Raw genomic sequence first — 12,520 nt, 5'->3', positions numbered from 1 at the left:
CATTAATCCATCCCTTTTCTCGGCAGATAATTTGACTTGTCAAATGCAGATGCATTAGTAATACCGCTATTAACTGATGCATAAAATTGCATTAATTGCTTGAACGGAGGCACGGTTAATGGTATTAGCTCCATATGTGCTTTCACTGCTTTGACAAGACAAATTGAATTTATGTAAAGCATCCTTACCTGAAAGCGCTCTGTAACTAAAATGTGTTATTATTAAAAGGTGAGTTGTTACAAAATGACTACGCATTTAATTCATTTCTGAACGATAAAGAAACATTTGTGATTTTTTTTTTTCTCAGCTTCCAGAGCTGCAACATTATTAAAGACTATAATATGCAGGAGCATAGTATTGGGCGAGAGGCGGGGTACAACCTGGACAGGTCGCCAGTCAATCACAGGGCTAACACAGAGAGACAGACAACCATTCACACCTACGGCCTATTTAGAATCACCAATTAATCTAACGAGCATGTCTTTGGACTGTGGGATGAATCCGGTTTATGGCAGATTTATGGCATTCTAAATGTTTAATGTCTATGATTTATATCTGCATGGAGCATTCAAACTAGTAAATCTCCACTTTGATTTTAGACACATAAAGTAATACTTAAAAACAGCCACCATTGTCAACACACCCAGTGAGGTACAGTAAACAACTAAGGGACAAGCGTCTGGAGAAATGAGCAGTCTAAATCCACAAGTTACAACACGCTGCTGAATTAAATAAAGCTAAATCAACTGCATTTCACTCACGTCGTCCAAATGCATGATGCTGGTATGAATCAGGCAAAAGCAATTACTTATACACCGAGGCCTAATTTAAATTCAGAGGTGTGTGCACACATCATCCCCCTGCCCAATTGTCCCTCGCTACATTAGGGACAATATCAATAACTTGACTGCTTTTATAAAATAGCTGCGTGTCTGTGAGTGCTGTTGCAAAGCCTGTAATCATTAGACTAGCGAGTCAAGTAATGATGTCAGTCAGGTTCAGATAATGAAGAAATAGCGAACCGCTGAATTCCAACAATGCTCCCAATCACAGAGAGTGAGGAAATAATAAATGCAGATAAATAAGAATAACGTCACTAACACGACTCCATCTTGTCAGGGTTAGGGGACTGTAAAACACCACATCAGTATCAGCAGCCAATCCATTTTTCCATCCCTTTAAACCTATCTCCATCCTTATTCCACCATGCTCCATCCATACAGGACATCCATGCATGGCGTTCATATAGATCCCAACTACAAAACAACCAGATCCATAAAGGTTTTTCCCCATCTTGCGGCATTGATGTTTAGTTACCTCCATTTTTCACCACGCTGGAGCATGATGGAACAACACAGAGACATAATCAGTCACTCTCTGTCACTTTCCCCTGTCATTACCTTGTTGATACTCAGATACGACCTGTCGTCCGCTGAACTATCTATCTGTCACAACCGTGTGATTAAAACAACCGGAATGCAGAAAAAAAGATTTAAAAATAAAGAAAAACAAAGTGATTACGGTTTGGTCATTTTTTTCAGTTTCTAGTAATGATGAAAAAATACCTAAACATAAATTCTTGTCACTACAAACAATTGCCCAAAAGCTGTTAGCTTGTAAACCATCCATCCATAGTTTGAACAGGCTGTCTGGGTATACACTTCTGGACTGGCACACAAACATGACACTATACTTGGCAAGTTAAGCCTGTAAATATGCAAGCAAGCCCCTCTATAGTAAGTCTGTCACCTTGGCCTTTGATGGTGTATTAATGCGTATGATCAAGAGTCTGCTCAGGACTTCATTCTTCACTCTGCAGGCTGATGGCAACACGCTCCACACGACTCCAGATTCTATGTTTATACCCCATCTGGCTGTTTGTCTGTGACTCCTGCATCTGGTCAGACTCTCTCTCTCTCTCTCTCTCTCTCTCTCTGCATGATGGGATGTCAGGCCTCACAGTCTGCCTCCCTAAACCCAGCTACATGATGATATAGATTAAGTTGAAATAAAGCTACAGATCAACAAAAAAAAAAAGGTAACGTACTGCTAAACTTTGACTTTATGGTGGTATTCAAATTGGTATTTATATAGCTCTTTTCTACTTACTGGCACTCAAAGCACTTTGCAGTGACAATGACACATCAACCCACTCGTTCACACAAGCGCACACACATTCACACTCCTGTGCTAAGCACTGGGAGCAACTCGGGCAGGGGTTCAGCGTCTTGCTGAAGGACACTCCAGCATGTGGTCCATGTACCGGGGACAACCCGCTCTATGTACTAAACCCACGCTGCCCTCGTGGTGCAGCTGATGGGATTGTGTGCACACATTGTCCCCCTGCCCAATTTTAACTTGCTACATTAGGGACAATATCAATAACTTGACTGCTTTTATAAAACAGCTGCGTGTCTGTGAGTGCTGTTGCAAAGCCTGTAATCATTAGACTAGTGAGTCAAGTAATGATGTCAGTCAGGTTCAGATAATGAAGAAATAGCGAACCGCTGAATGCCAACAATGTTCCCAATCACCAAGAGTGAGGAAATAATAAATGCAGATAAATAAGAATAACGTCACTAACACAGTTCACACAAGCGCACACACATTCACACTCCTGCGCTAAGCACTGGGAGAAACTTGGGGGTTCAGTGTCTTGCTGAAGGACACTCCAGCATGTGGTCCATGTACCGGGGACAACCCGCTCTATGTACTAAACCCATGGTGCCATTGTGTCTTTAATTTAGTCAGTCAGTATTTAGTAAAACACTAGAATTTAAGGTATGGACACACTATATAAACAACTGTGGGAACCACACATTCTATCTATCTATCCATCTATCTATCTATCTATCTACACCCTCTCTGTATCCTTGATGCCTTCACTCTGACCTCTGGAAAGTTTTTGGTGTTTTCCTTCGTTCTCTTTCATCAGCAGAGCTTGGTGCCAGTCCTGAGCTCTTTGGCCAGGCACGCTCCGCGACAAAAATATCTCCCGGACCCCACCGTGCGCAGATGGCCTCTCAGCTTGGCTTGTCACGACTCACCGTCTATTACAGGAGGTTTTGTGATGGACGGTCAGCTTCTGAAGGAGAACTTCTTCCACAGGGTACACGGTCGGAGACACAGAGGATGCCCTCGCTGCTGCCTGGCCCGTTGCCGGGGGAAACCGTAGGGTCCGGAATGAGGCTGTTACTTCAGCGGGAAGCAAAGTGTGCGCGTGAGCCAGGTAACAGTCGGCGGGCTGTGGCTTGGATTATAGTAAGTGGGTGGTGGTGGAAATACTTAGAAAAGCTGCTTCAGCTGCTTCAGTCCACATCCAAGCAGTGTATAATGAATTAACACACAGACTACTGTGTCATCTACTTCACTGGCCCTCAAAGCACTATCATTAACACTGTGTAATCATTATCCATCATTGGAGGTCATAGAAGTGTGTGTATGCAGTCTGTCTGCATCTTGCCTGTCTGTCACTGAGGTCCATGAGGTGTATTCTTTAACATCTTGGTACATATAATGGTCTTGTCCAATCAATAGCGGGTCACTGTCATGGCTCAAGGGCATGCCAGCTTAGACCCTGATGAGGTAAGGGACACGTGAGACAAAGGGGACGGAAGGGCGTTGTTTACTGCAGCTGTTTGCTGTCAGCACCGCATTTAGCAGGTTTCACCACCGTGTCTCTCGTGTCCGGTCCTGCCAGACAGGCAGACAGACAGACAAGGTGACGAACGAACAACAAGGCCCCCCAGAGGTAAAGCGAACAAGACACGTGGAGAATGCTGTCTAGATCAGACGGGAGTTAACAAGGAGACACGCAAAGGGACATTCAAGCCATCAATACAGGCCAGTGACAGGACCTGTCACTGGCCTGACACGCAGAGAGCTAATTATCAATGCTAATTAAGAGGCTAGTCAACAACAGCAATACAGAAAGGGACATTTTTGTCCCCAGTAGCGAATCAACAGACTGCAAGACCTCACGTCCTGTTGCCCAAAGGGACAAACAAGAGCTGATTAAATCCCCGGCATGAGGAACTATCACTGTCAAGGAGACATGCTCTGAAACTTGAGTAACAACATGAAACAAGTGTAACAAAGGAAGCTGTATTCTTACAGTACGCACTGATAGCTATTTCTACTGAACCACACCGCTCTGAAAACAGAACACAGATACTCTATTTATAAGCCCGCTATTAAATTTCTTGACTAGAGTTATACTCATTTGTTGGTTAGGAAACACCTCACATTGTTTCATAAAGTGAATAAAAATACACATACAAACATCTCATTTGGTACCTGTGGTTCACACCTTCATGTCTTTACGTTCCATCTTATCACTGTCATAAATCCTTTACATTTTCATTTTTAGAACTTCCACTCCTACGGTTCGACACTCTTCTGTTCATTACAAAACATTCAAACGTGTTCACCTATTACACAGCACTTCCTACAGCTCTGCTACTTTCACTGACATTTTCACCAGCTTTCAACTGACTGTTCAGCTTCTTTCAAGACTCCTTCCCATTGATTGCACTTTGGTCGACCTTTCCACTCTTCACACTTTGATTATTTAAATCCTCCCCCGTTCTTGGACTTAAACTGACACGTTCATTTTAACTGCCAGCTTAGCTTTTTTCACAACTTGAATTTTGACTTCCACTTCAGCTTTTTCATTATTTACACCATTGCAAATGTTTCAACTGCACATTTTCAGCTGTGAGCACAATTTGAATTTTCTTCAGAAAATGTGGCCTTTTCAAATACAGATGACAGTTTAAAAACTTTCTCAGGCTTCCCGAGAATATCGGCCTTATCGACATATAGGAAAAATTACGACAGCACAACCGGAGGTGTGCATGCGCGCTTGTGGATCTTTCTGAGTGCTCATGTGAGGACACCTGTTCATCTGAGCATGGCAACAATATTTGCGCAATCAACCTGTGTGCATAAATGTGAGCGTCTCTCCGTGTGCCTGCTCGCATATGTGAGCACCTCTCCGTTTGTGCATGTCGGTGTGATATGATGTGTATGATGTGTGGTAGTGAAGCATATTTTCCTCCAGGCTATATCATTTGCATACTTGTCACAGCCTGTCCATTGGATGTCAGGCTCACTGATGCATACCGTGGTCCATTGGCATTCATGGAGTCCCACTGCTATGTTGAGGTTCACGCCGAGTGTTTTTGCTTTGGCAGACAGACATCATGCACACATGGAGAGAGTGAGGTTTGTGTATGTGAGCATGCACACATGTACCATTAGCACTAGTCAAAGCCAGCTGGCCAGGCTTTCACTCCATGATTATATCAATGCATCTACCAGTTTGCTAATGTCACACAGTACTGATGAATAGCCTAACAGAGCTGCACTTGATTAGCTTGTAAGAGTCCACCTTAATTAGCATGTATCTCTCCGCTGAAGGAAATGAACAAACTTGCAGGAACAAAACATCTGCATGTCCGTGCTGAAACTGAAAAAAATATGGGGAAAACTCAACGTGGGGAAAAAACAAGAACAACATTTTCCCTTTCCAAGTTTTTTCAATAATTCCTCAAAGTCACAGAGACTGCTGTCTCTCCACAGCACAAAAAAAAGAGCACACGCACAAGGTAAGTAGGCTCCCAAAGGTCACACAGAAATACCCACACACGTAGAGTTGCACACACAAACTCACACCAGAAAACGTCAAGCTGAGCTTTGAACAAGATCCCAGATTCTCTCAACCTTGAACCAGTCCACTTTCCAGTTCGAACTTCACAGTCTGAACCGGAATCTGTACCATACTGTACTACATAAAAATAAACTAAACTAAGAAAGAAGACAAACTGTTTAAATCTGGTCCTGGAAGTTGGGATGTAAGTAAGACTGCAAGTCACTTAAAGGATATTATGTAAGCATTAAGAAGAGATGTACACATGGAAACACACAGGTGTTAAATGATCAGAGGACAAAGAGAAGACAGACTCACAATAGAGGTTGTCCCTGCTGTTTCAGAGAAGACTATTCTCAGCTTGACTAGATGATATAATGAGCTGTTATGTGCTGGGTGATGAGATGAGAAGAAAGGACAGAACAGAGGAGAGAGGAGGACGAGAGAGGAGAGGAGAGGAGAGGAGAGCAGGAATCAAAAAACAAACACACACACATTGCATCACACCTTTTCTGTGCACCTTCAAACTGTGACAAAAGTCTTGGCTGTGAGAAAGGTTAAGATTTCAATTTAGGTGGCCGCAAGTCACAGCAGTGGAAAAGGAGAGGCAGGAAAGATGAAAGGGTGAGGGCAGCACATTTGGAAGGTGGTAGGAGGTGGGGGCCAAGGTTTTTATTTATTTGTCATGTATTAGTTTAGAGGACTGTGTGCGTGTCAGGTGAGAAAAGTGGAAGGGGAGGCTTGGAGGGTGGGGGCGGATGTTAAAGGTCTCTGTTGATGATTTGCACGCTCCATCGAGCAGACTGCTGGGGCGTAAAAAGTGACATGGTCGGTTCCTTCAACCTGCCTGACCCCAATCTCCACTCTACACCAGGTCCCCGTGCAGAGCTGCCCGCCCCGTGGAACGCCTCCTCCTCGGTCACCTCCCTTTTCACAGCTCGACACGAACACACGCCCCAAGAAAACAAAAAGGAGGTCCACCCACCGGACCTCTCCTTCTCATAATTTGACCTTCACAAGGAATGTGTACAGACACGTAGGCAGGAACCTTTTTTTTTTTTTAATATCTAGCTCCAAAACGGCCGCCGCCATCTCAAATGAAAACGCAGCGGGGAATTTGTTATAAGCAGTTTGTTTAGCATAACAGCCAGACACCTGTCTCCTCAATTTGACACTAACTACTTGCTTGTGACTGTGGTGGTGCCCTGTGTGCATGCACGTGTCTGTACTTTTATTTGGGCATCACAAATATATTGCCGAGACCTGAGATGTTACTATAAGAAGCATGAAACACTGCATCTTAAAAAGTAGAAGCTAGGCTTGTGTTTTCTTGTCTCTCTCTTGTTTGTCATCAAAGTACGCTTTTAAACATTATCATAAAGACTTCCAGTTAACCACATACAGAACCCGTCTTTTTTATCACTAACTTTTCATGCATTAATAAATCGTGACTTGTCACATCTAAGGGGAGGCCGATTGTTCCAGCTGTTGGCACTAGAGGGCACTAGGGCTACGTCTATATCCACCCACCCCTCCACCTGCAGAGTATGTGTAGGGGAGCACATACTTTTCATATGTATGGTCCTTATCGCTCTCTCTAAATCTCTCTTTCTCCCTCTTCTCACTCACTCTATCGGTAAGATCAGTCCACCATCGGGCATCTCTCAGGAGCTCTTCAGCTTTGAGAAGGTCAGGGAAGGAAAACTTCCTCCATTAAGGCACCTGTGACCTTCGGTTTCCGTGATGAATGCATACGTGTGTGTGCTCCTATACGTGTGTGTGTGTGCACGATTGTAGTTGACAGGGATCTCGTTTGCTATATTGTTCCATTGTTTATCGCAATCAAAAGATTCAACTGTGCGCGCGCACAGCACTACGTATGCCAACACAATCCCCTTTCTCCTCTCTTCTTTGTAAATGAAATCAATAGATGCAGCTATCACATCCCTATTCTGTCACCGCACATCTGTCGCAACAAGGGGCAACAAAAGAGCAACATGCTTTTCTATTGAGCACACATGACCTGATACACAACCCCCCCCCCCCATACACACACACATTCACAACCAGGAACACAGGCATTAAAATAACGACTGCAATGATTTCAAGATCAGTTGTCTTGACTTCATTCAGAGATTGTTAACCCGGAAACAGTTTGTGACTGTGTGTGAGGAGCGACGTCTCTTCCTTCCACACACAGAGATCACACATGGTTAAGGATACACGTCTCTTCAGTGTAGGGCACAGGAGCCGTGCTGCCAGCGGTCATGTAGCTGTAGAAGGACACCTCGAGAGTGTAGCAGTAGGACGTGTCGTCGAGGAGACCACCAAGGAAACGTCTACCGGTACCGGCCTTCACTACGTCGCGGTTGAAGGAAGTGTTGGACTAAAAAAAACAGGAATTACACGTGAGATGCTGAGGTGGTTTATGGATATTAACCCTTCAGCAAACAACCGCGCTCCCGATCCATTTTTAAGCAATATTCTGGAGCCTATCTACACAACAACGACCATAAATACCTCTGCAGATCTTAAATACTAAAGAAATTGTTTATTTTAAAATGTACCCTATCTGGCCAAAATTCCCCAGCTTCATCTTCCCGGTACAAAATGTTTTCCAAAGTCCCTGAAAAAGAAACATTCTCAGACACAAACATTCAGAGTAAAAACACATTTGGCAAAAACATATTGCTTGTGCCTCAGTTTACACTTGACTGTACTTACACAACGCAGTTTGTGGTTTAAATGGATCTCTTACCGCCAACTTCTCTGCTAGGACCTGTGAGTGTTCCTGTGGTAATGGAGTCAATCTCTTTGAAATAAATAACGGCGAGGTGTCATCTCTAAGTACATGAGGAGACTTTTCACAGAGTCTCAAAGCTTCCCGCAGCCGACGCTCAACCATTTTACTGTTTTTGGTTCATGCTCACAGCTCGCATCAATATTGTTTTCAACCACAGTTAAACAGCAATTTAATTCCCTGACAATCATCAAAGAAGAGAGAAGTTAGCAACAACTTCATCAACATAGTGGAGCACTTAGCGGGTAATGAGCTAGATATAATGTACAATCTAAGGAGCTGAGGAAAAACAAAAACAGAGTGTAATCTGTTTGGGTAAAAATATGTATTTGTTGTGATTACTGCATCAGATATCAAAAGTTTAAGGAACAAGATGGAATATTTCAGGGACTGAGATTAATTAAAAAGAGTTGTAAGAATTTATATTGACTTTATGGGACATGGTCAGGAGAGAAGAAACTCTTAAATGTGAAAAAAATATGTAGATATGTGATATTTATCTTTTTAACCAGCTGGTAAACTGGAGCTGAGTTTGCACACAAAATCACTTCAAGTCATGAACTTTTATCCAAAACTATAATTTCCTAGCTTCTCGCTTCTGGACTCTGGATAAGTCCAGAAATTTTGTCTGTCATGGTAGTGACTTTTGAACATTTTCTGTAATCCTAGTCATATAAGTATCTTGTCAAGTGAGTTTCTGATGGATAAAACCAACAGCTGTTCCTATTTAAACCGAAACGCCTCACCAGTCCTTAAGAACTGAAGAAGATACTTGGAGAAGTCTTCAAGGGACTCTACAAGTCCAGTTGCCTTCCTTTAACATTTCTGAGTAATCCTGTTTGGTTTACTTTGCGTTTCCTGCTTCTGTTTTGAACTCTCCACCAACAGTCTCACCTGTGCTCCATCAGTCAGTGTATATACACCGATCAGCCACAACATTAAAACCACTGACAGGAGAAGTAAATAACACTGACCATCTTGTAACAATTCAATGTTTTGAAACTTCTGGACCTGGAATTCATGTGGCTACTTAGACGTGTACCACCCACCTAGACCAGACCAGGCAGCCCCAGCCCATAGCAATGACACTCCTTGATGGCAGCAGCCATCCCCAACAGGATGGATGCTGAGTTGTTTAGGAACAACTCAAAAAACATGAAAAACAGCACAAGGAGTTGACCTGGCCTCCAAATTCACTAGATCCCAAACTGATCAAGTATCTGTGGGATGATCCACAGAGGCCCCTCCCCTCAACCCATAGGACCCAAAGGCCCCCACAACCAACATTTTGTTGACAGACAAAACAGGACACCCTCAAAAGGCCCATGTTCATCCTCTGATGAGTCACAACTGTTTTGGAGGCACAAAGGAGACCTGCACAATATTAGGAAGGTGGTCATAATGTTATACTCCTGCCTTTCCCTTTGTCCTTGACCAGTTTTGTCTGAGTTACCTGCTTGTTCATGCACCCTCGTGTTTTCTAGTGTTTCTGTTCAGCTCCTGGTTGTTCCTGGTTTCCCACGTCTTGCTTTCTTGCTTTTTAGTTTGAGTTTTCATTAAACTAAAAGTTATCTCATCCAGTCCTTAGTTTTTGTCCTGCGTCTGGGACCTAATGTATCTCCTTGCTACCCATCATTTACATAGTCTTAATTTCTTTTTTAATGCTAATGAGTCATTCATACTTGAATATTTCTCTGACTGTAGGAGAAATAATGGTGGTTTTCAGCTGGCTGTTAGTTAATGTGACAAAACTGATGACAAGTCACAATAAATAAATAAATAAACAAAACAGAAACTTTTTCCTGATTCAAGGAAACTCTCTGAAGGAAACACGTCATATGGGTTAGTGGGATATGTGTATTTTGTTGTTGATAAATGAAGGAACAAAGCTCTCCAAAGAAAACGCTTGCCCGGTGATTTCTTTCTCAGTAACTTATAGAGGGCAGCTTATTTTTTAAAAGACTCATACAATGTCATTACGAATATTGGCTGTAAATGGCTAAAGCTAAAACAAAAACACATCTATTTTAGGTTTGTGTGCGTAAGCTATACTACACAAATGTGATGCTGTCTTGGGAAGAGTGTGTAAAAAGTTTCCATTCACTGTCACTCCACTCTGCTGCAGTTGCCTTGCTGAAATGCAGACTTGGCGGCCACCAGTGGGAGTTTGCCGTGATTGTGTTGTGCTGCTGCTGCTCTGGGCTTTAGGTAATGCTGAATGGGCAGAGGGACAAAAGCACAGTAAGGGAGATGACCCCTGGGCCAGCTGTCACACAAGCAATACAGAGGAAAAAAAGAGAGAGAAATTCTCCTGAAATAGCATTTTACTCGTCCTTCGTAACACAGCGTACTTTCTAGACGCTGACAATAAGTGACATTTCCATACGTGTGTGGGTGAACATCCGCCTGTCCAGTTTCTCTCTGTATCCGGGTTGGAGCTGGGTGTCAATGGGCAATAAAGGTTATTCTTTAGGATGTGTGTAAGTGGCTCTGCTATGAAATGTCACTGTCACTGAGAAAAACGAAGGTCAGTGGAAGTGACACAGGGCTGAGATGAAATGGTTTAGTGAATAATGTATCTGTATGAAAAGGTTTTATTAGGTTCTAAATGCTGGGTATTTCCTCCCACATACTCTTCTCTTCTTTGCTTTAGTCCTCCATTCATTTCCAATACTTTAATTTCTTTCTTTGACTTCCCTTTCTAACCTCTTTCAGTTTACACAAACCATCATGTCTAAATAAACTGGGTTTCACACGCCTATGAGGATGCTTTAGCACCACATATACAGAATGTCCCAGCCCACCTCGAGGCCATCGTCACAACCTACACATCATTGAATACTCCCGTTTTACATATACTGATCAGGTATAACATTATGACTTTACAGTATATCTAATATTGTGAAGGTCTCCCTTGTGCCTCCAAAACAGTTGTGACTCATCAGAGAATGGACATGGACCTTCTGAGGGTGTCCTGTGGTGTCTGGTAAAAGAATGTTGTTAGTGGGGACCTTTGGGTCCTATGGGTCGAGGAAAGGGGCCACAGATACTTGATCAGTTTGCAATCTAGTAAATCTGGAGTCCAGGTCAACACCTTGTCCTAAACAGTTTCTGTGTATGTGTGACTGCATCCTGTTGGGAATGGCTGCTGCCATCAAGGAGTGCCATTGCTATGGGACGGGGGTGCCTGGTCTGGTCCAGGTGGGTGGTACATGTCTAAGTAGCATCCAGAGGGATGCAGGTCCAAAAGTTTCAAAACATTGTATTGTCACAAGATGGTCAATGTTATTTACTTCTCCTTTCAGTTGTTTTAATGATGTGGCTGATCAATGTAAATGCACATTCATATTAATATGCATCTGCGATTTGAAATAAATGTTACTTGATTCATATTATTCATCCTCTCTTTACTTGTAAAACATGATGTTCACATCATAAATTTCTTTTTTTCTCCATAGTCTCTATTCATATGCGGCAGCTGTTCTGGCAAACTTACATGTTGCACACCTAATACTGAATTCTAGCTGTTTTTTTTATTTAAATAATTCATGTCTTATTAAAAATATTCCAGAGTTGCAGTCACTGGATGCATTTTAATATTTCATATGATTCATTTCTTAGCACGCAACTTGTTTATTTATTTTTTCATCATCTAATTTTTTATTCTCACATGATCCTCCTTTCCTTTGTGGACAAGGTGAAAATCTTTGCTGGAATGTGGTCCTTTCTTCAGCATTCCTCTCCCCACAAATGCTGGACGCCATGTGAGTGTGTGTGTGTGTGTGTGTGTGTGTGTGTGTGTGTGTGTGTGTGTATGTATATTTCAGGTGTCTTCTCAACATCCTACTTTGAATGAATGTAGATACAGCTGTTAAATTCCCAGTGCAACGACCATACACAGACAGCCACATTGTCCATGATTCACCCTTGAGGTGTTGCTCAAGTGCCAAATTGTAAAATTACAAACTTGATAACCCCACAATATCATTTGTTTTAGTTAATGTTGCGGCATGTCAGGTTAAATAGCACAGAGGAACTAGCTAATTGGCGTGGATACGATTTTCTTGTTA

At 42.6% G+C, this 12,520-nt stretch overlaps 1 protein-coding gene across 1 annotated transcript in view; it reads right to left on the bottom strand.

Annotated features, from left to right (window-relative positions):
• agbl4 (AGBL carboxypeptidase 4) overlaps positions 1 to 12,520 on the bottom strand; it is a 256,733-nt gene that overhangs the window by 1,439 nt on the left and 242,774 nt on the right. Inside the window, exon 10 of the mRNA XM_084549003.1 lies at positions 7,874 to 8,036. Coding sequence (XP_084405129.1) covers positions 7,874 to 8,036 — 163 coding nt within the window. The remainder of the gene's footprint in view (positions 1 to 7,873; positions 8,037 to 12,520) is intronic.

This window comes from Chelon labrosus, assembly GCF_963514085.1.
Source record: "Chelon labrosus genome assembly, chromosome: 7".
Taxonomy (NCBI): Eukaryota; Metazoa; Chordata; class Actinopteri; order Mugiliformes; family Mugilidae; genus Chelon; species Chelon labrosus.
This window is presented reverse-complemented; position numbering and strand designations above follow the sequence as displayed.